Source organism: Balearica regulorum, chromosome 1 (assembly GCF_011004875.1).
Source record: "Balearica regulorum gibbericeps isolate bBalReg1 chromosome 1, bBalReg1.pri, whole genome shotgun sequence".
Classification (NCBI taxonomy): domain Eukaryota; kingdom Metazoa; phylum Chordata; class Aves; order Gruiformes; family Gruidae; genus Balearica; species Balearica regulorum.
The window spans coordinates 92,187,252-92,212,169 of NC_046184.1; the positions used below are offsets into that span (position 1 = coordinate 92,187,252).

Below are 24,918 nucleotides of genomic sequence, written 5' to 3' on the forward strand. Positions count from 1 at the left end.
CATTATCCCCAAACTAACTGCTGCTGGGTACTTCTTTTGTTTGCTAATAGGTATCTAACTACAAAGAAGGCACTACATCTTTTTCTTCATTCTTTACTACCTGCTCTTGTCCCTAAAAAGTCAACCTAGCATTGACCTCTGCAGCAGTGCAACGAAGCAGTGCATAAGACAGGCTTGTTGCCATTTGCTGGCTACATATAGTGACAAAAAAGGGAAACAGTCAATTGTAGATCTGTTGCAAGGTTACTATAACAAAGGAACCATACATTGGAAGATGAACAGAGCAGGACATATAATAGAGCCTCAGGCTATTTATTTTAAATAACTTAAGTGCTAACAAACTGTCATCCCAGCTATTCCCTAGAACCAAATTACTTGCTAAAGCACTATTACAAAAAATAGTAAGCCGTACATCTGTATTACCACTCATCTACAGCCCTTTAAAATAACATATAGGCAGCAGAATAGCTTCATAACAACATACAGAGAGAGGAGAAGGGGGAAAAAAAATAATCCCCACTTTGTCCCCACACTTTAGCTTGTTATAGGAACAGCCCTTGGTATCTACCTGTGCTCTTACCAGACTTGTGGTACACCTTGAAGGAAGCAGTACCATCATCATGGATAAAGATGCTTCCAGGACCTTTTATAAACACAGAATGGAGTGGTGGGCACAGCCCCTGAGCCAATTGCTCCATTTTTCGGCAACACTGAAAGCAGACAGCCCAGGCTTGCTCCTCACTTATAGGATGTTCAAAACACCTCAGAATCTCAGCTAGAGAGACCTTTGTGATCCTCTGCTCACACGGTGGAGGCTCCATTTTCATCTTTAACCTCTTATCTCCACTCTTAGCCTAGGAAGCTTAGCACCCTCCTTTCCAGGACAGGCTCATGGCAGCCTTTTATCAGTTCTGCCTCCTGCTTTGCTCTCACCTCTCTTCATTTCAGGTGCAATCACTAATGCCAATTTTGCTCTCTCTTCTTAAAGGGACACCACTTTAATATGTATTTGTAGGAGACTCCTTGAAAGAAAACAGAAAATATACAACAAAATGGAATCTAAAGAGAAGACTGTATAAAAAACATGCTCAATTTAATTCCATTGTTTCTAACAAATGTATTAATTGGAATACCAATGTTGGCAGGTAAGAAATGAGTACATTCAACTTCAGGCAGAGAGGAAAGGAGGCAGAAAATAACGTCTTAGGGGAGAAAAACTCACAGACAACCACAAAAATTCAATCCATTTGATGGGAAACTATTCTGGGAGCACTAATACATTACAGCAATCAACAGGGCATCTGCATCCCCCACAGACCCCACTCCTACCTGGCCTTGACCCTTTGGCCCTGCCATGGCAAATCCCAACCGCTGGGGCTGGGAGCAAGGCACGCAGGGACCAGGCAGGCCGGGTGGGCACCCAGGGTAAGGACAGCGAGGCCCTTCCTTGCCCAAAATGCTACCAGTGTGAAGCAGTTTTCTCAGCTTTTTTTGCACTTTGGGCTGTGTGTGTGTGCGATGGTAGGGGACAGTCGCACAGCTTGTGATGGGGTCATCCCCTGAGAACTCTGTTGCTGCTGCAGTGCATCACAGGGGACCTCAGCTGCTGCCGTGCTGGCTCCAAACAGCCCAAACTCCCGAGGCAGACACTGAAGAACTGTGAGGTTTAACAAGTATGAATAGCTCCCTTAACTTATATTTCTTTCCCTTCTCACTTAGGACATTTTGGGAATGCAGTCAGGCCCAAGGCCTTGGAGAGGTGTCCAGGCCGGCATGCCATGGCATCTCGCAGACAACACGCCCCACCACGGCCGGGGGGCTCACGGCGCAGCGGTGTTCTCGGGGCTTCCCTGTGGCCCTTACCCTGCCCCGGGCATCAGCCTGCCCACGGTGCTTGGCCGGGCCCGGTCGTGCCAGGCGGGAGGCCCGGAGCTCCCCGCAGCCATGGGGGACGGGGGAAGCCTGGGGGCTTCCTTCCCGCGGCTCTGGGGTACCGGGTACCCAGCAGCATGCTGTGCCGGGAAGGTGTTAAGACACCCCGGCGCTGGGGACCCCTAGGGCGAGCAGCCCCTGCGCCGCTTTGTCCGCCTCCACCGGGCCTGCGGGCTGAAGTCCCTGCCGCGGGGAGCGGCCCGGCCCGCCACCCGAGTGACTTGGTCCGGCCCGTGCCCCCCCACCCCCCCCGCCCCATGGTCCCGCCCGCGTCCGGCCTCCGTCGTGCCCTGCGCAGCGCCGCCCCCACGCGGGGAAGATGGCGGCGCCCGAGGCGGCGTGGAACAGGCTGGACGTGCCGTGGCCCGCGAGCAGCGCGACGGTGGCCCTGGCGGCCGAACACCCTGCAGGTCCCCGGCGCGGACGCCGCGCCGTGCGGCCGGGCTGGGCTCAGGGCCCGAGGAGGGCTGGGAGGCGTTTTAAGGCGCTCCCTGGCGCCGTGCGGAGCGCTGGCGTTTGCGGTGGTTGCTCAGTCGGTGCTCGCCGGCCGTGGGAGGGGGACCGTTGGGGGACGCGTGGGGCGGCGGCGGGCGCTGAGGCGGTGTGTCCCGCCCGCAGGGAAGTGGCTGCCGGTGCTGCGGCGGCGGTGCGACACCGCCGGCAAGCGGCTGTCGGGAACAGGCCTGGCCGTCGAGGGACGCGTCCTGCGGGCCGTGCTCTACGTATACCACAGCAGGCTGCTCCGGCACCGGCCCTACCTGGCGCTGCAGCAGGTGAGGAGTAGCCCCGGGTGGTCGGCAGGTACCCGGCAGCTGGGCTCTGCACCCTGGCCCCAGTCACCAGTCCCGGAAGGGCATCTGGGTGCCTGGGGCATCGAGCGAAAAGTATTTTGGAGCAGGTGCGTTTTTGTTGTCTTTAAAGCTCCTCACAGTTCAGTGAGCGGGTTTCCTGGCTCTGAGCAGCCAGTGCAATTTCTGCTTTCCAGCCCTGTGGAACCAATACTTGGTCTCGTATGCTAAAACCTGAAGTAGGTACAATTACAGACCTTTCAATATGTAGTAATACAGGGATTTGATTTTCAATTAATTGTAATAATGGGAGAGGGGAAGAATAATCTTAGGCTACTTGATTAGGCACTTTTTGTTTTAAGATGAAAAGTGACCTCCTTACCAATTTTCCGGTAAAGGGATTGTCAGAATCTTCAAATCACTGTTTCGAAATAGAACAGGAATCGTTCTTACCTTCTTGATTTTTTTATGCATTTTCGTTCTTGAAAGGAAAGCCAATACCAAAGGCCATTGTATATTGCAGGAGAAGCTATGCAGCACTGATTAACAATGGCCTACTCCAGCCTTTTACTTAATTCCACATTGATGGTAGTGTGATAAAAGGCTCTTTTTCATCATACCACAGATATGGGAACATTCCAGAACATTCCATCTTGCATGCCTGCCATATGTGCTCATAAGGGGAAGGTGTCACTTACAATAGCGACAGTCCTGAGACCAAGGCAGTGCCATCTCTCAAAATACCAGTCACGGGAGTTTTCTTTTTTCTAGGTAGAACAATGTTTGAAGCGCCTATGGAAAATGAACTTGGTGGGTTGCATTGAAACTCTGGCAGGACTGATTCCCAAGTAAGTGTCATGATTCTATATGTTATACAGGATATATGCATTCGTCTGCAGAGCTAAAGGGGGGAATGCTAGATCATAACCATCTCCTCATCCTTGTATCAACACAGGAAAAACGCATCCCAAGCCCATGCAGAGTGCTTAGTTCCCAGCCAGCCTATACTGGAAACAGTGGCTCTGAAGGTATTGGGAGGTTGCAAGCTTATACTACGTCTACTGGACTGTTGCTGTAAAGCTTTTCTGTATCCTTTTTTCACCATGAAAACATTCTTGCAGTTCACCAGCAGTACCTCATGAGACCAAAGGTAGGTCTGCTGTAGGCTCTGTGTTGCTGATGGACTCAACTGAGGAATTCATATGTGCAACTTGACATTTCTTTGATAGCGAAACATCTTATTTTCAAGTCATTATGTAGGAACCTCAGGCTGTTGGCCAGCTGCTCTTCTGGCCTTGAGCGACCCAAAGTTTGGATACTCATCTCCCAAATTATCCACGATATTGCCTTGTGAATTGCCTCTAGTTGGTGTGTTCAGCAAGTTTCATTACATGCTGTTTATTTTTCATCCTTAACTGTATAATCTTCAGCTTGTCCATTAAACATCTCTGCTCAGAAGAATTCATACTTTTGAACACTGTGGCTTCAGGGTTGTTGAGCCGGCTATGGTTTGTGTATTAAAAATTCTGTCTTGTTTGTTGTCTGTTTGACATGTCTGTCAGGGAGAAGGGCTTCTAATTAGGCCTTGCTGCTGAGTGAGCTTTATTCAATTGGGAGAAGGAGGAGGAGGGGAGTGCTTCCATCCTTTTGGACTTGATTCTAGCACCTGAAGAGTTGTGTAAGTGGAGAGAGACTTCTTACATGCTGTCTTGGAAGGCTTTGTTCTTGGTTTATAGCAGACTTTATGTAGCACTAATAAATTCACAGTGTTAATGCCAGCCTGCCACAAACACTAACATCTGGTGCTCTTTGCAGCAAGCAGTAAGTCCTGCCTCATGCTGAAATGGAAAGGCTGTGATAGTTCTATAATACTGCTGAGTTTTCCAGGGAAATCATTGTTCTAGTCTCTCTCAGTATGGCAGAGCAACACTGAGAAAGTAACTGCTGTCTGTAGCTGAAGGAATAACAGCATTGCGTAGAACTCAGTAAAACATTCTTTGGCACAAGGAATCTGCCTCCCCAGTAAATGTAGAGCAGGTGATTGTACGGCATCAGTGCTGGCACCGTTGTTCTGAGTTGGTACAGGTTGCTTTTGGGGGAAGATTTCAAACGATTTGGATGTCACCTGAGAACCTGGTGAGTCCTAGGTGTGGCACTCGGCAAAGCTGTAGGGAAGCATAGTGGCTCCTGATCAGGGATTTACAAGTCAAGTCGCTCCTACATTCTGATCTTGAACAGTTCCTTAAAGCTCAGACTAATATTAAGGAAAGCGTGGTGATGGAGTGTAAAAAGATAAGCTTGTAATGAGGAGCAATAGGGAAAGGGCAGCTTGGAATCTGTTCCATCAGCTCTTCCACTTGAGCTGAAGGTAGTTGTTCAGTGAGCGCAAGGTTTTGCTAGAGGAGACTCCATACCTTTCTGTCTTCTCTTTTCAGGATTCAGTACAGGTGTGTATTGCGGACCCTCATGTCCTTGTATGGCACGTTGTTGACATCACTTTATCTGGTATCCAAGACCCAACAGATGCCTTATATCAAGGGGTTTACCTTCCCTTCTGATATCAGTACCTTCCTTGGAGTTAACGTTTCTTCTGAGGTGAAAAAGCAAAAGGCTAGAATGCTTACAACAAAAAAACCTACCAGCTGGCTGAAGAAGTTCTTCCCAACAATGCCAGAGGCAGCGTCAGAGGCTGGGAAAAAGAGAAATCTTGCGACCTGCTTGAGTGCTGTGAAAAACTGTAGCATCCCATGCCCCATGGACATTGGAGAGCCAGTTCTGGTGACCAGAGCCAGCAGAGGTAAAGCCTTGTGCCACGATGCTACTGGTTTCTGACATCTGAGACTGCAACTTCTGTCCAACAGAGCCAAGCACTTCTACTGTCCACAGAGTGCAGTTCTAGTACAGACTCTCCTGTCTTTGGAAGAGGAGGAGAATGCTGCATGTACCCTTGCCTTCATAAAGCTGTGGATATTGTCAGGATTGTGAGGGTTTTTTGTTTGCTTGTTTTAACCATGATACAGCCTGGAGAGAAGCTGGTAATGAATGCGGTTTATAGGTCCTGTAAATAGTTACTCATATTTTGCTGCTTCTGCATAGATGGGGCCCAAGGATAGTGACGGAAGCTAAGAGCACTGTTTGCAGTCCATACAAGAGTAGATAAGGCTGTAAGTACAGGGTGCAGGTATCCTGTGCTTGCTGCTTCCGGGCTGTGCCCAACTCCTCCCCTGCAGTCAGGGCGATGGCCAGTGACTGCAGGCATCCAGGTGTTGTCGTGAAGCTTTTACCCATTAAGTTTTCTCTGCATCCTCTTCATCCCTTGCCAGCTGCCATGTGAGATGAGTGTAGTCCCCTTGAGTTTGCCTGGAAATGTTGAGTGCAGGTGTGAGCCTGCTGAGACGGCAGGAGATCTGAGAGTTCAGCAGGGCAAAGCATTGTGGTGTCTCTGTGCAAAGACTTAAAACTGTCTTTACGAGAACTCCCCTCTCTTTGTAGGGAAGCGCCGGGGGTTTGATGTGAAGAGCTTACTTAGGCCATCCAGACTTCCAACACAAGAGGTTCGTATGCTACTGTTTTACACATTTTTTTTTTTAACTTTAAAGACCCTAATACTCACAACATGATATTCCTAATTGAAAATGTCCCCTTTCCTGGCCTTATTTTTGCTTGTCTAACAATCCAAGTTAGTGTGGAAGCTTTGCACTGAAAATCACTACTAATTTCGGCTTAGGAATTTGAGCATTTGTTGGTATGTCAAGTGAAATGACCAGAGAGCAAGTCAGTAGTAGACAGGAATACAAATTCTAATTATCTGCCTCCTCTTTTTGTATTCCACAAAACAAGACTGGTCTACCACTTTCTCCTTAGGAAATAAAGAATTTTCTCTCAAAACCCTCAGTGCTCTGCTCCTCTCCAGCAGAGAGGATCGGGCATGTCATGTTTTTAAGACTAATTCTGTTATTCATTGTTTCAGGGTATAAGCATTGCATCGACACCTTTTAAAGCAAAGTCGCCATCACTCTTCTCTCGTATAGCAAAATCGCAGCATACTGGATCTCTTGTACAGATGGTCCAAACAGCTATGTCATTTGGGGAACTGTCAGAAGCACTCAGAAAAGCTATTCTGTGGTGCAAAGGCAACAAATTCAAACCAGCAGCTTATTTTCTGCGTAACAAGTTGTTGAAAAGCAACCGGTTGCACCACGTGGAGGCTCAAGGATGCAGGTAACTTTGCATGGGTGTGGGGTTTCTGGATCTGACACTTTAGTATCATGTATTTTGCTACAGTGTAGACAAATGCAGTTGTCTAACCCATTCTTTTTGAACTCAAACAGGATCACTAGTTCAGGTTACTCGACGCTCTGACGTGAACATTCTGTTTAGCTTTAGTCATTTGTGAAAGGATTTAAAAGGCTAACAAATGCACAAATACTTAAGAGGGAGGGAGGATGAAAATGCAACTTAAATCACATGCATGTTTAATGGTAATGATTATATGATGCAAGGGATGTCATCTTTCTTCAGAATGCCTGGGCTACTATTGCATGAGGTGCTGTTCTGTCTCCTTGGTATGACAAGGAAATTGGTAGAGAAGGCTAATAACCAAATCTCTCCAAACCCCAAATGAACTAACACTTCAGCAGCTGATAAAGTTATGTTTTGTGCACCTTCCTCCCCTTAAGCTTGAAGAAAAAACTGTGCTGTGTCAAAACATCTGTCTGTAAATACCTCCTGTACGGGTTGCAAAACGCACGCTGGCCAAAGCAGTACCTCGGGGCGCGGTTCTGTCGAAGGAGGATCAGATCATCCACGCGCTTGAAGAGAACTCTGAAGACTGTTCGGCAAAAACCTTCTGAGCTTTCTGGGGCCTGTGAGGACAGCGCTTCGCTCATCCTCCCAGCTTACCAGCATGGGCCTCTGAGTTGGGAAGGATGTTCCAGTGCTGATGCAGGCTGTGTCCAGCTAAGCACAGCAGGGACCCCTCAGCAGCTGCTGCTGGAAAGAAGCCCTGGCCCTGCGTGGAAAGAAGCTACTGAGAACATGGATATTGATTCTATTTTTGCAGCAATGGGTGTCTGACCCTGGACTTGCAAGGAGGAAAGGGGTCAAGTCATTCCAATGTTGGGGTTTTTTTTAAATCCTCAGAACCCTAATGGCATCTTGGGAACTCACACCTTGAATTCTGTTAAGAAAGTAGCAACTATTTTATTATGTTTTTGTAAACCAGCTTTTTTTTTTATGGAAGGGTGTTCCAAACAGTTGAATAGTCTTCATCCTTTTACCTAGCCTTGTCCAGGAACAGTGATTTTGAGTTACCCTTATTTGATGTCCCTTCTTTATTGCTTGCACACATGTGAAGTGCTGCTGTCAAACCCACAGTGCAAATAGTTACCACCCATGGCAGAAGGCTGCAGCTGATCACTTACTTACTGCTGCTGAGGACAAAAGACTTGCCACCACTTTTCCAAGGAAGCAGTCTTACACCCTTCCTTCTGTGCCTTAAGAGACAGCCTTGACTTGCAGTGTTACCACTGTTCAGCATTTGTTGTCCTTGGCCTGAAATGAGGACTTAACTGAACCTACTGCCTCTGAGCTGCTCCACAAATAGGGGAAAGCACAGCTGTGGCCTGCAGCAGTAAACTCCTGACTGGTGAACATATTTCTCACTGGCCTGAGATCTTTTTAATGGAAGTGCATTTTCTGCCTGCTTGGCAATGCAAGGCCCAGCTACTCCAACATGTATTAATGAAATAATGTTAGAACAAGCCAATGGGGTTAGTGCTTTCTGCCAGGTTCTTGCTTGTACCCAAGTCCCAAGATCAGGATCACCAGGAAATACTAAGAAAAAACTGTCTCAAAATGAAAAACAGGAATTGCTTTAATGTACCACACCTGCATAGCAGGAGTAAGGAAAGGCTGTAAGTACAAGTAAATCTGGAATAGGTTAACTTCAATTTCCTAGGCTTACTAGTGGTAAAAACCAAAAGAGCTGTGCTTGTTGGGACCAAAGAAAAAATAACCTTCCTAGCCCATTAAGTGCTAAAAGCCCTGTATTATGACTCTTGCGTGAATTGATCAATGTTAGTTGTGAGGAGTGGGCACAAGCTTAAAATGTTTTATTCAAAAAGCATATACAGAGCAAAGAGCAGAACTTCTATAGCAGTTTGGCATTGAAGCCTTTCTTCTGTTAACCAAGATCCATTTTCTAGGTTTCCTGTCACAGGAATACCCAGTGATAACTGAAATAGTTGTAGGGAATTATTAGCCCTCTAAATATCTGATTCAACATAGTCCTCCTTCAAACAGACTTCCTGCCATTACAAGAATCTTTAGAACTCTTCTCTTACTTCATTAAAATGGTATAAAAGTACCTAAGTATACCACATACAATCAGATAACATTCAGCTGCTTGAATACTTTTCAGAAAAGGCTGGGAGCGAGGGCAGACATCCCAGCAGTGATCTCCATCCCGAATAACCCCTCCAAACACCGCACATGATATCCCTTCTTTTTTGGGCAGCAAGTGCCCAAGTAATGCATGCCCAGTGCAGCCCATGCACAGGATCAAGATCCATAGTTTGCTTCATCAAAGGCCTTTCTGGCTCGTTTCAGTTCTTCGTTCATAGTTAGGAGGTCTTTAACTCTGGCAAACTTCCGGGGGTCTTTGCGGATTAGAAAGACAATGTCCTCAACTTGTACGCGACCCTGCCGCCCAATTGACATGGCCTTGTGTGTCTGTTGGAGGAAAAGAGGAAAGTTGGGGAGGGTTCCTTTGCCCCTTGATTTTTTGTAAGCTCTCAATTCCACTTTATTTCCTATCATTTTAGAATCAAAAAGTAAGAAATTGCAGGATCTGGGCACCACCACCCTAGTCACATGAGAACTTCCCAGTAAACCATGGACTCACTGTCACTCTGTTGTCCCCAGCTGCCTGTCACACATAGCACTACATACACATAACAGTAATGGCATCAGAACTAAAGCCAGGTACACGTAGGACACCCAGCCTGCAAAGCAGTTGAACAGCATCAGGCAGAACTCGGAAGCAATGTGAAGTACCCGTATCGCAGGACAGTTTAGGGCATTTCAGTGAGGGAAGGCAAGGCCAGCCTTTCAAAAGAAAGGGGATCCACAAACAGTAGGAATAACTTTTCTCAAAAAACAAACAAACAACTTTCAAACAGTATCCAAATGTCTGGAAGAGTGAAGGCTTCAGGCCCCCCAAAGCTTGCATTTCTTTTGTAGCGCAGAACTACCTTCCTATCCATGAAAATACACTGAGAGTACACAAAATGTCAAGAAACTTGAAAAGCTGAGCCTGGTCTTCTGTCAGCTGCACGTATAGTGATGCCACAGCAAACCCCAAAGTCAGCTGTGTATTTCCCCCCTACCAATACTAATCTAGCTGCTACTTCAGAACTTCAGACGTTCTTCTAAGTCTACATGGAGCAAGATGCATGAATTTTGCCTTAATCATGGAAGATCAAAGTCTAAGTTTAGCTTTTTCCTACTAGCATCAGAGTTTTGGGCCTGGAATAATGCAGTATTTGAGTCAGAGGCATTAACCTTCAGAAGACTTATAAAGTCTTAGCGAGGATGTTTTGACCATGCTGTCTAGAGTCAACTTACCATTTCTGTGATAAACTCTATTACCAGGTCCTCAAGAATGTCCACTGATTCTGTGTAAGGGTTCTGGTCATCCCCGAATCCATACATCATGCATCTTACTGCAGAAAGAAACACTCAGCGTGAGGGTCCTTTCATCCATTCAGTGCTGCCAGCAGCGTGCACCTAGTTAGAGCTCACCGGCCTATGCATTCACGTGTCATGCACCAGGACAGTGTGGTTGTCTGTGGGGCAGGACAATTCTTGAGCAAACATACAGGAAACAAAGATACAGCAAACATAGACAGAGGCCAACAAAAGCCTAGTGCTGTATATACAGAAAAACCTGTCTGATGACAGATGAAATATGCGTTTAGCCTACCAAACGCTGACTGACATCGTGACTGACTTTTGGCAGTTAGGTTCAGAGGATGCATTAGCAGTATTTTTTTGGAGTCTGCACAACAGCTTTCTGCACTTTCAGCCAGGGCACAGAACAAAAGCCGTTGGTGTTGAGTTTTGGAACTCCACAGCTGCCTCCTCAGAGTTTCATCGTCCTTAAAAGCCGCAGGGAGCCCTGTGGCAAGTGACCTGCCAGCGCTGGGCAGGGGTTTCTGGCCCGGCTCGACTCACGTTCTTTGGAGAACAGCCTCTTCCTCTTGCCTTGCCCGCCGTCCAGGCCCCCGCCGGCTTCTTCCGCATCTTCTTCAAACTAGACGAGCACAGCGGAGGAGAGGCCGCCATCAGCGCCCGGGGCGGCGGGGGGGGACCCCTTCCCTTCCCGCTACCCTCCCTCCCCAACCCCGGCTCGGGGCGAGGCCTGGGCCACCAGCCGCCCCCGTTCCCGCAGCACCCTAAGGCTGCCCGGTTGCGGTTGGGATGCAGCCGGAGCGTTCCGTCCAGCGCTCCGGACCGCCACTTACCGGCGCGTCCTCCTCCTCATCAGCCATGGCGATCAGGCCCCGGCGAACGCTTCCGGGCGGGGCGGAAGAGCTTCCGCTTCCTCCGCCCCGCCCCCAGCGGAGGCCGCCATGTTGTGGTACGGTGGAGGGGGCGGGCTGGGGTGGTTTGCTCCGGTTCTGCCCCGCCTGCGCTCCCCGGCGGCTTCTCGGTGCCAGTTCCCCTCCCGCGGCCCTCCTCACTTCACTGGGCCCGTTGCCCCCGCTCGGCGCTCCCACACAGACCGGCGACGGTTGCGCAGCTGAGGCGCTGCCGTCCTGCGTTACCGCTCGCTCTCTGGAGACCGCAGCCGGCTGTTTCCTCACACCGTCCCTACACACCTCGGGGAAGTTTCTAAATTCCGCCTTTGTAGGCTGTCCCTGCTTCCACCTGCTATATGTTGGAGGTCTCGTGAAAGACCCGCCAGCTTTCCTGAGCTCCCGTTACCCATCAGAGCTGCCTTCCATGGGATCCCATGTAGTCGGTTGCTGAGTAAGCTGAAGTCCAGGATCTGCTACTCTCTTTGATCAGTCCCCTCAGGATCTTCAACTCCACTGCTTCATTGCCCCTGTGGCCAAGTTGATTACCATGTCCCCAGTGAGCTCTTCCTTTGTTAGTGAGCAGCAAGCGCAGCTGTGTGTCACCCCTGGCCGGCCATCCAATGCCTGGTTCCTGACACCCCATGGAAATCTTGGCTGCTTGCGTCTTGTTGTGTTGCCCTTCCAGCAGTTGTCAGGCAGGTTCAGCTCACCCATGAGAAGCAGAAGCTGTTGCTACAGAGACTTCTGGAGTTGCTTAAAGAGGGGAGAAGTGTTCATCCACTTATCTTACCCTGGTTGGGTGGTCAGTAACACACTCCCACCATGCTGTCACCCTTACTGGCCTCTCTTCTCATGCCAAAGCTTGTGAAGAAGCTCATTTATCCTTGCAACAGATAATTATGGAACAGCTAACATGAGAGTAGCCTCCTCTTCGCCTTTGGTTGGCAGCTGGGTTATGACTTGAAGCTGAGTTCCTGTGCACTTGTATTATGTTGAGTACAAATCTGTGTATTCTGCAGATACGAAAAACAGTGGATGTGCTGTATTGAAGCTCAAAACTAATTTCAATTTCTGACTTTGATTTTAGGAAAAATAGTGCTAGGGCATTGCACAAAAGTCAGCAGGCTTTTTTTTTTTTTTTTTTTTTTTTTTTTTCTTTTTCCCTTGGTACTGAGAAGTTGAAAGATTGTAGATTGCTTCATGACAGGGTTTTATGGAAAAAGGATCTCAAATGAACTGTGGAATTCCCTTTCAGGTCATCTGTGTCTTGGGAAAGAACACACAAAGTTTTGCTGATGCCTGGGTCTGGTCAGGCAAAACTGAAGATGAAACTTAACAATATAAGGTAAGATGCTGGTGCAGTTACAGTACAGAGTTCCTTGTTCTGTCAGGAGAAGGCTTTGTGGAAGTAAATGTCCCTCTACTTTGCATGAATTCTAAATACTTAGGACTTTATTAGCTCTTAGACCATTAAAAAAAAAAGTTAAAACTTGCGCTTTTTCTTCCTTTACTGATGGCATTGGTACATGTTCTTACAACATGCTAAGGTTTTAAATATGGTCTAAGTAAATATAGGTAGAAAGGGAGAAGAGGACAGCTTGTTTCATTGCTTGCACGTGGAATTGATTTTGCTTAGCCAAAACAAAAGACCAGGCTTTATCCTTGGCTTTGTTTTTTTTTAGCATGATTTGGGGTAAGTTCCTCCTCCTTGCTTTACAAAGTGAGCATGGAACATGCATCCATGCTTGGCAGGTGGTTTGAATTTGAGCACTGTGAATGAAAAGCAGTTGCTTTCTAACACAGTAAATTAAATTATTTTAGATCAATAAACTCAAGATTACGCTTTTAATAGTAAATAACATACAGGAAGGGGAATGGACTTAGTTTTTTTTCCAGTGAAGTAACTGATGGCTCTGAGAGCTGAAGTATGCTGAAGGCAAAGAGCTGGTGAGTGAATCTGTCGGCAGTTGTAAAGAGATGGAATTAGATGCTCTTGCTGTCCTTGATGGTGAGGGTAGAAATACAGAAAGAAAATACGTTCTTCAAGAGCTCTGGAATTAAGGGAACAGGAATGGTTGTGTAGCCTTTTCAGGGAAGTTTCTCCTTTTTTCCCCGGCTCTCAGTGCTTCACAGATTGAAGCACAATTGACTATGACCAAACAACTTGGAAACGAAAGGTAATTCCCACAAGCATGGCAGTTTCCCATGGCCACAACTTTGAAACTAAGTTTAATTCAGAGCATGGAGTTCACTCTTTCACCAAAAGCAGGACTTAATGTGAGTGTGTTGTGTAACTTCTGTGTATGCTGCTCGCTTCCTGCTGTAACAGTGTTCAGTGTAGGAGTCTGCATTGGTATCTGAAGGTCCTCAATGGCAGTCCCTCACTGTCAGGGCCAAATACAACTCAGAACGACTTTCCCTAAGACAAAGAACAAGTACAATGAGACTCATAAATCCTTTTTTCCTTTCTGTATAACACTTGGCTCCTGTTAACAGATAAATAATATTTTCCTTTTTTTTTTTTTTTAAATTGTGAGGTACATTTCATGCTATTAGCATAAACTAGATTAAAAAATCAGAGGAGGGGCGAACAAAGGAAATGGATGCAGATCAGTTGCTTAAGTAGTGCTCTTTTCAGCTAGATTATAAAAGAATGGCCTATGCACCATGCCGTTTAACTTGTATTTGTGCTTAAGTTTCCACCTGGAGCTGCAAGGAGAACTGTGGTTCTTTGTAATGCAACAGCTAAGGCTTGGACAGAATTTATCCTCGTCAGCTTAGATACTTATTAGTGTTTCTTAAAGAAACTTTAACATTGAAATGTTTTATGCTGTAAAAAAAATTCTTGTTATTTTTATTGCATTATTTTTAATTTGCTTAATGTACTCTTAATATTGTTGGTGAAGTTCTTACACCTACTCCTTTAGAGTACTAAGTTTAGAACAAATGTCGTAGTTATGCCTTGGAAGTCACGTTGGGGAGGGAATAAAATAAATATTTTTTTATTAGAATGGTCTTTAAAAATTGTCCAAGACTAATCCTTTATCCCAAATGTTGTAAATACTTTGGCCCCCTGAACCCTGGCTGTTATGAGCCAAAGCTGTCAGCAGTACCTTCTGACAGCATGCAAACTGTCATTGTGCTTGGCTTATTTACAGATCTACCTGCCAACTCTTCCCCAAGGTTTGCAAGGAGTTGGCATTATTCCTTATTTTTTTCCATCATCAGTTTCTAAAATTTCTGAAATGTCTCCTGTAATTGGGGGCTGAGTACCAGGTTTCCCATGCCTGTTTTTTGGAAGAAAAAGAATCCCTAATACTTCTAAACTGTACAATTGCTTACATCCTTCATAAATTGTTGTGAGTGGTTCAGCTAGTTTTACTGATGCTTGAGAAATACAAGTTTCTTGTGTCTTTGTTGGGTGTTGCCTTAAGAAAAAATTTTGTCTTAAGAATTTTTTCCTTATGAAGAAAAATCCATTACGTCTCCAGTAGGAGGCTCACTCCCCTAGTCTAATAAATGCTTTGTCAAGTCAAGTTTGAACACAGGTTTTTCTCTAGGAAGCTGAAGAGGAAGAAGTGCAGCTGAGGTGCAGACGCTGGAGAAACAAAAACGTACTGGAGAGTAGAGTCAGAGAGAGTCTTGATGAAGGACTGAAGGACCCCAAGGAACGAATTCAAAAGAAGTGAGTGCAGTGCCTTTTGGTGTCTGAGCCTAAGCAGCCTCCCTGAGGGAGCTGGGGGCTGGTGCCATCCCGAGACACCACATTCTGCACTGGCATCAGGGGCGAGGGCAACAGTCCAGCAGTGCTGTATTCATCACACCAGAATCAGTGAAGAATAACTTCTTGGGGAACAGCATTAGCAAGAGTGCTAAGATTTATTCCCTGTCCCCCACTCCCCCTTACTACTTATTGGCATAATATCTGCTCCATCATTCTCAGCGTTTTTCTGATAAAATACTGGTTTAAGTAGCTACGTCTGTGCAAGTGGTAGATTTATTGTCTTGTATAAACTTTGTAAATGTGCCACAAGGTGCACGAATACTACTGCAGATTATTAGAATACAGAAATGTGAACTACCTTCCCTGAAAAAATCTGCTGTATATTTAACTAAACAGTTGATGGCTGCTCAATAATTACCTTATTGAGCAAAACAGTTTTCTGTGCTTATATAAGAGATGCTTAAAAGCAGACTAGTTATACCTGAAGTAGTTAGAGATCGTATTTAACAAGTGCTTGGACAGTGTTAAATTAGCGTTACAATAAATCTGCACACACATACTTAATGCTGTGGCTAATTCTTAGGAGCAGATCAAATTGCAGTTACCAAACCCAGTATTAAAATCATGTGTGCAGATAAAGAAGGGATGCTTACTTTACTTTTTATTGCTAATGCTTTTAGATACCAACTGGCTGTAAATGCCTCGGATGAGAATTAAAGGAACTTACAGGACTGGCTCCAGCATATTGTGGAGGCTGGCTTCTCATATAGAGGGCTGCAGAGTTAAGTCACACCTCTTATTTATGAACTAGTCATTTTTATTTTGGGACATATGGTAAGATCGGTTTGCCTTTTCTTAGTTCTGTTCCTTTCCTCATTGTATGCCCAGTTTGTAGTATGGGACAAAAGCCACAACTTATTCCTTCCTCACATGCCTCTTCTGTAAATGGGTTCTGGTCTTACCCTGTTTCCAAAACACTTAAGCAGGAGAGTGGCGTAAGCAGCTCTATGTCTCCTTGAGTTTGTCCTTGCTTGCACAAAAAAAGCTACAGTGTCTCTGTAAAATACAGTACCATGTTATAGCTGGGATAAGCTGGTACTAAAGTAACCTCAAGCATGAGTAGGACTAGCCAATGATACAGACTGGAAACATTAGCTGCTGCCAAAAATCTGTTTCCTCTCTTGCCCGAAACTCTGATAGCTGAGGTAGCAGTATCTTGCTTCTCGTGGGCAGCCACCCCACTTAATGCAAAATGAATTGTCTGTATTCAACCCTTGGCATGTTCTGTTTGGCATCCAAAATTTGTTTCATACTGTATCAAAGAACTACTACTACATCCTAGTTCTGAGCACAGCAGGAAAACAACGCTGAGCCCAAGGAGGAAGACTTTAGACAAGAGTGAAAGAAGGCAACACAGAAACAACCTTCAAAGTGACAGTAAAGGAGAGCTCTTTCTGCCTTAGTGCGTGTTGCCTCTCTGTGTAAATGCCTCCGAGAGGCTAAATCTGAAATGTCTAACTGCTAAAAAAAAGCCTCTGCTTTTTAAAATTACCCAAGAAACCTGTTTAGATTACTTCATTAATAGAATTATTGACATAGTATCTGGTCAAGGTCCCTACTAAAATGCTTTCTATGCTATAGTGGCTCTAGTGGACTGTTGCAAGAGTAAGGTCAAAACACTGGCTTTGTAGTGCCAGGGTTATGGTGACAGACTAGACCAGACACAGTAGAGGAGGAAGAAGGAGAAAGTACTGCTGAAAGACCGGAGAGGCTGCACAAGGTGAAATCCTTTTCCATAGGAGCCTGTACTCAACATCATTTCTGTAAATGCAGGTGCAGAAGAGACAAAGCTTTACAAGGTAACGTTGGATGCCTGCAGTGTGGTGTACACACTGCAAACAATGTCAGACATCAAAAGCATTTAAAACTGAAGGGACCTTTACTACTTCAGTATGCTGCCAGGCCCACCAATGAGTGGGGAAAAGAAAGGGAGAGCTTGTGTGTCCCACGTCTGAGCAAATGCAGTTCCTCACTTGGCAACACAGCACGTTCCTCAAGAACTTGGCAAGGAAGCCTGCTAGTGCGTCAGACTCCCGTTTACCCAAAGCATGCTCCCAAAGTTTTAATGTTTAAGTGAAGGAGACGATCTGATTTTATTTTCTATCTTACCTGTCACAGGGGCACTGATTCTTGCATGTAACAAACTGGTGTTTTCTCCTGCAGATGGCTGAGCAAAATGCAAGAGTTATTCCGGTATTTAAAGCGTTTGTGAATGAAGATCTTTTGGCCAATGCAGCAGAAAACAGAGATATGGCCAGAGGTAAAGCTGGTTCTTCAGATCAAAACTGTACCTACCGTTTCTAGTACAGCTGTAAGAAAATGTATGGCCTAGCTCCACGTGTCTTCCACTAAGGACACCTCAAGGCAACTGTACACACACACGAGGATCACAGGGTCCAGTTCACAGTCTGCTGCCATTTCAAAGCACTTTTTATACAAATGGATTTACCAGACATCGTTAATGTATTTACGTGATTAATAAAAGACTTCGTAGCACTATAAGGGGTTTTGTTCTGAAGAGGGACTAAAACATGAACTGCACTTTTTTACATATACAGGCTTATTTTCAGAGGCTCTTCAGTCAAGGCTGAGGCCTTGCAAATGACAGCCTTGACAGGATTGATGCTTTTGGAAGATCCTGGTTTTAAGATACTAAGAAAAGGTTATTCCTGAAGTATTCACTTTACACCTGTTCTAGCTCTCTATATACTACTGCACTTCCCCCTAGGATCAAGCATCCCATGGGCTGGTTTGCTCTAGGGCATTTTGGGCTTAGAGGTAAAATATTAGAGAATTACAGGTTTGATCTCTGCTAAGATGTGGAAACTAGAGATCCACATCTTTCTGCTGCATTCCTCACACCCCCCCACTTCTTACACGTATGCTGAAAACAGACCTCGCTTCATGTCTAGTCTGAGAGTTACAAGAAATTCAACAATGAAAGAAAACACTTGAAATACCATCTTCTTGCCCTCAGAGTGGTTCACAAGAGGACCGCCTTTCTTGAGGTTTAAATACTTTACGTAAGTAACTTTGACAACTGCATACCCTCGTTTGGCAATGTTAAGACATGACAAGACCAAGTGCCGGGGTTTGACGTAGGCGTTTCATAGCTTTGGTCTAAATTCTCCCATACAACTCCTGCTGCTGACAGCAGTCCTTGTGTCCGATTCTGTACCTTGGAACTGGACGGCTTCAGGTGCCTCAGCCAGGTACAGCTGCTGTGGGACTCAGTTCCTGAGCCGCTACGGTGCCCCTAAGGAGTACAGAGCATCGGTATTGTGCTTCAGCCGCCAGGGTGGAACAGATGCAGATAGTGGACAACGCGTCTCATCTCTGGCAGTTCTTCTGAGTGCAGCTGCAGAGCTTATGCTGGACTTAAGCCACAAGGCAGATGCAGCACTGATGGCTGATAAAGTGCAGAAGAAGAGCTCCCCTAGTTGTCAGTCTTTTATTCCACTCTGATTCAAGCCAACAGTGATCAAAAAGTAGACCCCATTAAAGTTGTATCCTTTCCTTCATCCACCTGGATCAGGGACACCTCAGTGTATGCAAGCGAGGCATGCTATCACACCACACCTATTGAACGCACAATGCAGGAGAGTTAGAAAAGTAAAATATACAAGTCCTAAACACACCTTCCCAGATAGAGTGCTGGCTGTTTCCACTCTAGATCGCCTTAGAGCAGGCAGGTTGCAGAGGTGCCAGTTTTTGGCCCCTGCTATATAAGCTGAGAGACGTAAACCTCTGTGTATTATTCAACTGGGCAAGTACAGTTTGCTTAACATCAGAGCTACAGTTTTTCTTTTCTAAACTAACTGCTTTTTTATTAATGAGATTACCGGACTATCTCTAGTATCCTAAATATATTGGAGCTTAGGTATGCTGTGGTAGCTTTTTGAATGCTTAACTGGAGGGAGAGGAAATGCTGTATTAATGTTTAGCTTCTCTTTGGAGGTTCTCTGCTTTTTATTCCTTAGCACAATCACGTAGGTTTTAGAAAACAGTTTTAAAATAATCTGAATTCATTCATAGTGCAATCTTCCTGAACAGATGACGTTATTAAACAAAAAGTTTAGCCTTACAAATATTAATTTATCCAAAAATGTATCCAAGTTTATCCAAAAATAAATTCTAGTACTTCGGGTTATTTACAACCAAAACCCAGACCTCTAGTTTTGGTACCTTTTGTTCTGGGTAAGCCAAGCAGATCAGGAGCTGGTCTTTTCAGCTGGCCTCTACAGCAGGCAGGTTTCCAGTAACGTGGGCTACGAAACACCTTAGCAAGTGAACCCCCGAAAACTCCAAAGAACTGTGGAAACAAAGGCGTGGATGTTCAGCACCAGATGCTGCCGTGTCTTGGAGCAATACAAGCAAACTCAGCCCGTGGCTGTATTAAATTACATCTCCCGCAGCGCAGTACAACCTTGGTGACAGGAAGCACTTCAGCTATGTAATCAAACCATTACAGCTCGCTACTGTTAACACAACTCCACATAGAATAGCGTGCAGCATAGGGACTGCTGCCTCTCTCGGAGAGAGGCCAAAGGAAGAGCAGCCTTGAAAACTGAACTCAGCTCCCTTGCAGAGGAGGGGGAAGAAGGGAAGGGGTGTTTCCCCACCAGCAGCCCACCCGCTGTCCTTGGGGCACAGAGAAGTACCACCCACTGCTAGGGCAGACGGACCGATTTCAGGTGGTTTGCCCCACTGCAAATCATCACCTGAAAGGAAAAGGCAGCAACAGAGAAGAGCTTTACCTGACCAGGAATAGCTGAGGAAAGCACCCCTGAGTTTTCTCCTTTACAAACTCCTGGATGTCCAGCACATTCTTTAACAACAGTCCCCTGGAAGCTCGGTCAATTTTTGTTAACACCATCTGCGTGGATCCAGAAAAGCAGGATTAAAAGAGGAAAAGATTATTTTGCTGCTAGCCTGGAACATCTGTAAGAGTCCTAGACCATCTTGCACGGCAGGCTGAAAGCTCTGGGTCATATCTAGGGGGAAAATGGTGTAATACAGTTCTCCAAAGCACTTCTATAGCGTGAATAAGGAGTGGACCTTTTCAAGCTCCTCAAGCTGAGCACTGAAAAAAAAGTGTCTGTTTAATAAATCAAGCAAAAAATCCCTTAAATCCCACTTGGCCCCCTCAACACATTTTAGGCGTATTTTATTAACAATAAAAGGGGGGGGCGTACTACTTAGGCAGGACAACCTCCATAAGCTTGGGTAAAGGGTACACACCTTTATAGATTATCTGTAACTTATAACCACACAAGAATGAAGCATTACCTACCACATAAGGAATCCCAAACTCTTCTAGCATCTCTACTGCAATATGATCTGTTTTCTGGAGTCCTACTACACCATCAACTAATAGAAAAGTCCTCTTCAAGCTGCCAGAAATACAAACAACAGTAATCACCACCATTATTTCATCATCACGGGATCTGGGGATAGGAGGAGCCAAGAAAAGCCATGCATGGGAGCTGAGGGTCAGCATGGAGCAGCACGTCTATCTTTTCTGCTGTTTTCATCTGTCTAAGCATGAATGAGTAACACCACAGAGGTTCCCAGGGAAACGACATCGGAACTAATCAGTGTTACCATTAGAAGTAGCTACTCCTCCTGCATTTTTACACGTAATTACATGAGGCTATATATAGATGTCTGGCTTTTGCTGCTCTGTGGAGGTACAGTTAAGTCCCTTACTTGTGCCGTTCCTGCAGATAGGCCTCCACCATCTCCACAAAGTCTTGCGGGGCACGGTAACCGTATCCTGGCATATCCACCAGAGTAAAGTACTTCCCTACTTTGAAGAAATTCATCTTCTTGGTGTGGCCCTAGGGAGAGGATTTAGGTAAGATGAAGGAAGGGGGTTGTTTAAAAAATGTGCTTTAAGCAGTGAACTAGGAGAGGCCCCACAAAACGTGTCTGTACCATACCTGCCCCTCCCTGAGAAGGTTGCAAAAATGCTACTGTTGCTTTAAGCTGCCTAGTCTCCTACCCTTGTAGCATCCTACGCATCTCTATCCTTTTAAAAGAGACCAAAAATACCTTCACGGGTCTGTGCTGGATTCTTCCCAAAGGGCTTTACGGCACACCTGCGCAGCTTGTGCAACTCTTCTGTGAGGCACGTGCGCCAGCCCTGGCTGAAGAGTGAAGCTGGGCTCTTTCCACCTCTTCCTTTGCTAGAGCAAGGCCTGCACCAGCCATGAGCTGGCGGCCACCATGGCTGACACACTCTCCTGCTGCTTCAAGTTACCCAAGAGCTTATTTCCTCCCGCCCCGCTCAGCCCTATCCTCTGCGCTGGCACCAGCTTCTGACCAGGAGGAGGGAAGGGAAAAACGTCACTTACGGGAGTTTTTGACACTCTGACCTCCACTTCTGGAGATAGTGAAAACAAGGCCCGGATTAAAGACGATTTCCCCACATTGCTTCGGCCGATGAAGCACACCTGAAGTAGGAGAGGCAGAGAGAGTATTTAGTATTTCTACACCTGTCCATCTCCCCCCATCTCACGTGTCTGGGCAGGGGTACACCCTCCTGCTGCAGTCAGTCCTGGCCATTTGTCAGCCTTTGCTACCAAGGCCTGGGGACAGCGATGTCCTGTGCCACGAGTGCTGCGCCGGCCACGTCACATTGCCGAGCTGTACGACACGGGGGGCAACAACAAATGAATCGTTTAAAAAAAGGAGTAATAAATGCACCACGCGTTGTGCAGCGCTCAGACACTGCCGCCCCCAGAGCTACACGAATACCGCCAACACCGGTTCATCTCCAGCAGCTCAGGCCAGCCCGGGGGCACGGCGGGGCCTCCAGCTGAAGGCACGGAGGGCCCCGCTGCCAGGCGGGGAGGGGACGCGCCGGGGCCGGGCTCGCCCTGACCTCCGGTAAGGCCGGCGGCGGGGCATGGTCCATGCGGACGGCGGAGCTCACGTAGTCGATGGCATGGTCGCGGCTGGACCTGAAGAGCGCCTCGGCGCGCTGCAGAGCGGCCAGGCCGGGCTGGAAGAGGCGGAACCGCGCCGTGTCGGCGCCGGGAGCCAGGTAGCGCTCCAGCCTCTGCAGCGGGAACACGACGCCGGCGCGGCGGCTCCGCTCCAGCCGCAGCACCTGGGACAGGGCGGCCAGCGGCGACCGCGCCGCACCACCGGCCCCCGGCAGCAGCATCCCGACGGGTGGCGGCCCAAGCCCGTCCCCGGAAGGCGGCGGGCGCAGGGCGGAGCGGAGCCCGGCGGAGCGGGAATGGGCGGAGCGGGAATGGGCGGAGCGGGAATGGGCGGAGCGGGAATGGGCGGAGCGGCGATGGGCGGAGCGGGAATGGGCGGAGCGGGAATGGGCGGAGCGGGAATGGGCGGAGCGGAGCCCGGCGGAGCGGGAATGGGCGGAGCGGGAATGGGCGGAGCGGCGATGGGCGGAGCGGGAATGGGCGGAGCGGGAATGGGCGGAGCGGGAATGGGCGGAGCGGCGATGGGCGGAGCGGGAATGGGCGGAGCGGCGATGGGCGGAGCGGGAAAGGGCGGAGCGGGGCCCGGCGCTGCGCCCCCGGCTGCCCCCGCGGGGCCAGGGCCTGTCATGGTGCGGTGCTGCGGGCGGCCGGTGCTCTGGCGGTACCGCCGCCCGTCTTCATGGGACCCCGAGAGAGCGGGACGCTTTCCCTAGCCTCGGCTTTTTATCTTTTGTTCTTGCTGATCTTGTGTTTATAGACTAGAACCAAACCCACGAACGTCGCTGAGCTGCTAAGGGCGCTCTACGCCCAAGTTCGGCCACGAAACGGGGCAAAGCAACGACGTCCTTCCGCGTGCTCAGTCTCTCTGCTGTAATAATCGGTTTTCCAAGAGCTAGTCTGATCTTCGACCTTACACCCAGGCAAGCCTGAGGGTCCTGGGGAAAGTTGCCATTCCTTGGAGACAGAGACCCATTTTTCTTCTGCAGTCGCAGTCCTTTGTTTAAAGCCCTGTAAATCTGGACAGTTGAATTATTACAATGAATAGATTTTAGGGCCGGGAAGGATCATTAGAAGATAACACAGGCTATTTCCTACTTGCCTGGTATTGAGCTCAGTTACAAAGCTATCGGGAGGGAACTTCTATCCCCTAAGAAAAGGCCTGCCAGCATCCTACATGTTTCTCAGAGATAGTTTCAAATCTTTTGACAAGCTTCTGCTGAAATGCATAAACTTCTCAAATTTATGATCAGTGAAAGCAGTTACTGATGAGAGTCAGGCGAACAGTAGAAATCTAGGGGAAAATAGCCTGTATTCTACCTTAGTCCCGTAAATTAAGTCCTCTTAAAATCTGGTTTGTTTTGCAGCAAGACAGAGTTCAAATGCACGTAGCTCAGGACAGACCACAATCACTGGCTGCTAGGTGCATGCTTAGAAGAATGCTCCCAAATAAATCTATGACCATTATTTGGTTCCAAACCAGTTTGAAACCTACAGAGCAAGCCTCTCTCCTATCACCCCCAGTGGTGCAAATAACCATAGGTAAATGTAGAGAAAAAAAACGGAAGAATAAAAATTTCAGGAATTATTTCAGGAACACTGCTGGGGTTTTTTTGTGGTAACACAGCAACCTAATTTAATTGAAATCTGTGTTGAAACTGGGATAGAGTGCTGGTGCACAGCGTACCCTAATGCCAACAAGCTACGAAGGGGCAGAACCCATCTGTATTTCTGGAGTGATGGGGGGATCCCAACAGCTGACTGCACTGGAGGCACCGCTACACTCCAACTGAAAAAGAGATATTGGCAGCACGTGAAGGGGTTCAAGCTGCTTCAGAGGTGGTTGGTGCTGAAGCACAGCTCCTCCTGGCACCCCACCTGCCGGTGCTGGGCTGGAGGTTCAAAGGGAGGATCCCCTCTACACACCACACTATGGATGCTACGTGGAGTAAGTGGGTCGCACTGATCACGCAGCGGGCTCCAATAAGAAACCTCAATCGCCCAGGAATTCTGGAAGTGATCACGGACTGGCCAGAAGGCAAAGATTTCGGAGTATCGCCAGAGGAAGAGGTGACAAGCCAAAGAGGTCCCACTGGATGATAAACTGCCAGACAATGAGAAGCAATGTGTCCTGTTCACTGACGGGTCCTGTCGCATCGTGGGAAAGCACCAGAGGTGGAAGGCTGCCCTATGGAGTCCTGCATGACAAGTCGCAGAAGCTGCTGAAGGAGAAGGTGAATCGAGCCAGTTTGCAGAGGTGAAAGCCATCCAGCTGGCTTTAGACATTGCTGAACGAGAAAAGTGGCCGATGCTCTGCCTCTGTACTGACAGAGATGGACGGTGGCCAATGTCCTGTGGGTGGTGGTTACAGCAATGGCAGCAGAGCAACTGGCAGCGCAGAGGCAAACCCATCCGGGCTGCCCCAGTGTGGCAAGATACTGCTGCCCGGCTAGAGAAGCTGGTTGTAAAAGGACATCATGTAGGTGCCCACGTACCCAAGAGCTGGGCTGCTGAGAAACATCAAAGCAACGATCAGGCTGCTAAGATTGAAGTGGCTCAGGTAGATCTGGACTGGCAACATAAGGGTGATTTATTTATAGCTCGCTGGGCCCTTGAGTCCTCAGGCCATCAGGGAAGAGATGCGACATATCGATGCGCTCGTGATCAAGGGGTGGACTCGACCATGGACGCTATCACACAGGTACTCCATGAATGTGAAACATGTGCTATGATCAAGCAAGCCAAGCAGTTAAAGCCTCTGTGGTACGGAGGACAATGGCTGAAATATCAATAATGGGGAAGCCTGGCAGATTGATTACATCACACTCCACCAACCCGCCAAGGCAAGCATCATGTGCTTACAATGGTGGAAGCAACCACTGGCT

The 24,918-nt window shown here is 47.4% G+C and overlaps 3 protein-coding genes across 8 annotated transcripts; 1 reads left to right on the forward strand and 2 right to left on the reverse strand.

The window, feature by feature from the left end:
* Positions 1 to 2,225: 2,225 nt before the first annotated feature.
* RMP64 (ribonuclease MRP subunit p64) lies at positions 2,226 to 19,253 on the forward strand. 6 transcript variants are annotated; one of them, XR_012837652.1, is made up of 12 exons: positions 2,226 to 2,342; positions 2,551 to 2,705; positions 3,492 to 3,568; positions 3,676 to 3,807; positions 4,151 to 4,228; positions 5,156 to 5,517; positions 6,213 to 6,274; positions 6,691 to 6,941; positions 12,558 to 12,647; positions 14,863 to 14,987; positions 15,707 to 15,860; positions 17,250 to 17,585. XR_012837652.1 is itself a non-coding variant. In XM_075765972.1 (10 exons), the coding sequence occupies exons 1-10, from the start codon at positions 2,252 to 2,254 to the stop codon at positions 17,296 to 17,298; spliced, it is 1,347 nt and encodes a 448-aa protein (XP_075622087.1). In that variant the 5' UTR covers positions 2,226 to 2,251; the 3' UTR covers positions 17,299 to 19,253. The 6 variants fall into 6 exon arrangements, 3 of the variants coding, with proteins under 3 accessions (XP_075622087.1, XP_075622096.1, XP_075622080.1); XR_012837651.1 differs by having other exon boundaries at positions 15,707 to 17,585; XR_012837650.1 differs by lacking the exon at positions 14,863 to 14,987.
* On the reverse strand, positions 8,575 to 11,378 carry TAF13 (TATA-box binding protein associated factor 13). Its single transcript, XM_075766016.1, has 4 exons — positions 11,246 to 11,378; positions 10,956 to 11,034; positions 10,347 to 10,444; positions 8,575 to 9,452 (listed from the first exon to the last, which is right to left on the reverse strand). Exons 1-4 carry the CDS (start codon positions 11,270 to 11,272, stop codon positions 9,282 to 9,284), a joined length of 375 nt encoding a protein of 124 aa, XP_075622131.1. The 5' UTR covers positions 11,273 to 11,378; the 3' UTR covers positions 8,575 to 9,281.
* GTPBP8 (GTP binding protein 8) lies at positions 15,281 to 22,303 on the reverse strand. Its single transcript, XM_075766002.1, has 7 exons — positions 21,973 to 22,303; positions 21,443 to 21,541; positions 20,796 to 20,926; positions 20,380 to 20,479; positions 19,844 to 19,962; positions 19,272 to 19,398; positions 15,281 to 18,665 (listed from the first exon to the last, which is right to left on the reverse strand). The coding sequence occupies exons 1-6, from the start codon at positions 22,255 to 22,257 to the stop codon at positions 19,314 to 19,316; spliced, it is 819 nt and encodes a 272-aa protein (XP_075622117.1). The 5' UTR covers positions 22,258 to 22,303; the 3' UTR covers positions 15,281 to 18,665; positions 19,272 to 19,313.
* Positions 22,304 to 24,918: the final 2,615 nt, after the last annotated feature.

Bases quoted from the DNA above. Each gene is read 5' to 3' on its own strand.
- GTPBP8 (XM_075766002.1), bottom strand. From the start codon at position 22,257: ATGCTGCTGCCGGGGGCCGGTGGTGCGGCGCGGTCGCCGCTGGCCGCC. The intron at 20,480-20,795 runs GTAAGGGACTTA...TATTTCTGGCAG, and splicing joins TATCTGCAGGAACGGCACAA to CTTGAAGAGGACTTTTCTAT. The intron at 19,963-20,379 runs GTAGGTAATGCT...GGATCCACGCAG, and splicing joins AGTTTGGGATTCCTTATGTG to ATGGTGTTAACAAAAATTGA.
- RMP64 (XM_075765965.1), top strand. From the start codon at position 2,252: ATGGCGGCGCCCGAGGCGGCGTGGAACAGGCTGGACGTGCCGTGGCCC. The intron at 3,808-4,150 runs GTATCCTTTTTT...TATAATCTTCAG, and splicing joins TGTTGCTGTAAAGCTTTTCT to CTTGTCCATTAAACATCTCT. The intron at 6,942-7,399 runs GTAACTTTGCAT...CCTCCCCTTAAG, and splicing joins GTGGAGGCTCAAGGATGCAG to CTTGAAGAAAAAACTGTGCT.
- TAF13 (XM_075766016.1), bottom strand. From the start codon at position 11,272: ATGGCTGATGAGGAGGAGGACGCGCCG. The intron at 11,035-11,245 runs GTAAGTGGCGGT...GTGCTCGTCTAG, and splicing joins ATGAGGAGGAGGACGCGCCG to TTTGAAGAAGATGCGGAAGA. The intron at 10,445-10,955 runs GTGAGTCGAGCC...TTCTTTCTGCAG, and splicing joins GAGGCTGTTCTCCAAAGAAC to TAAGATGCATGATGTATGGA.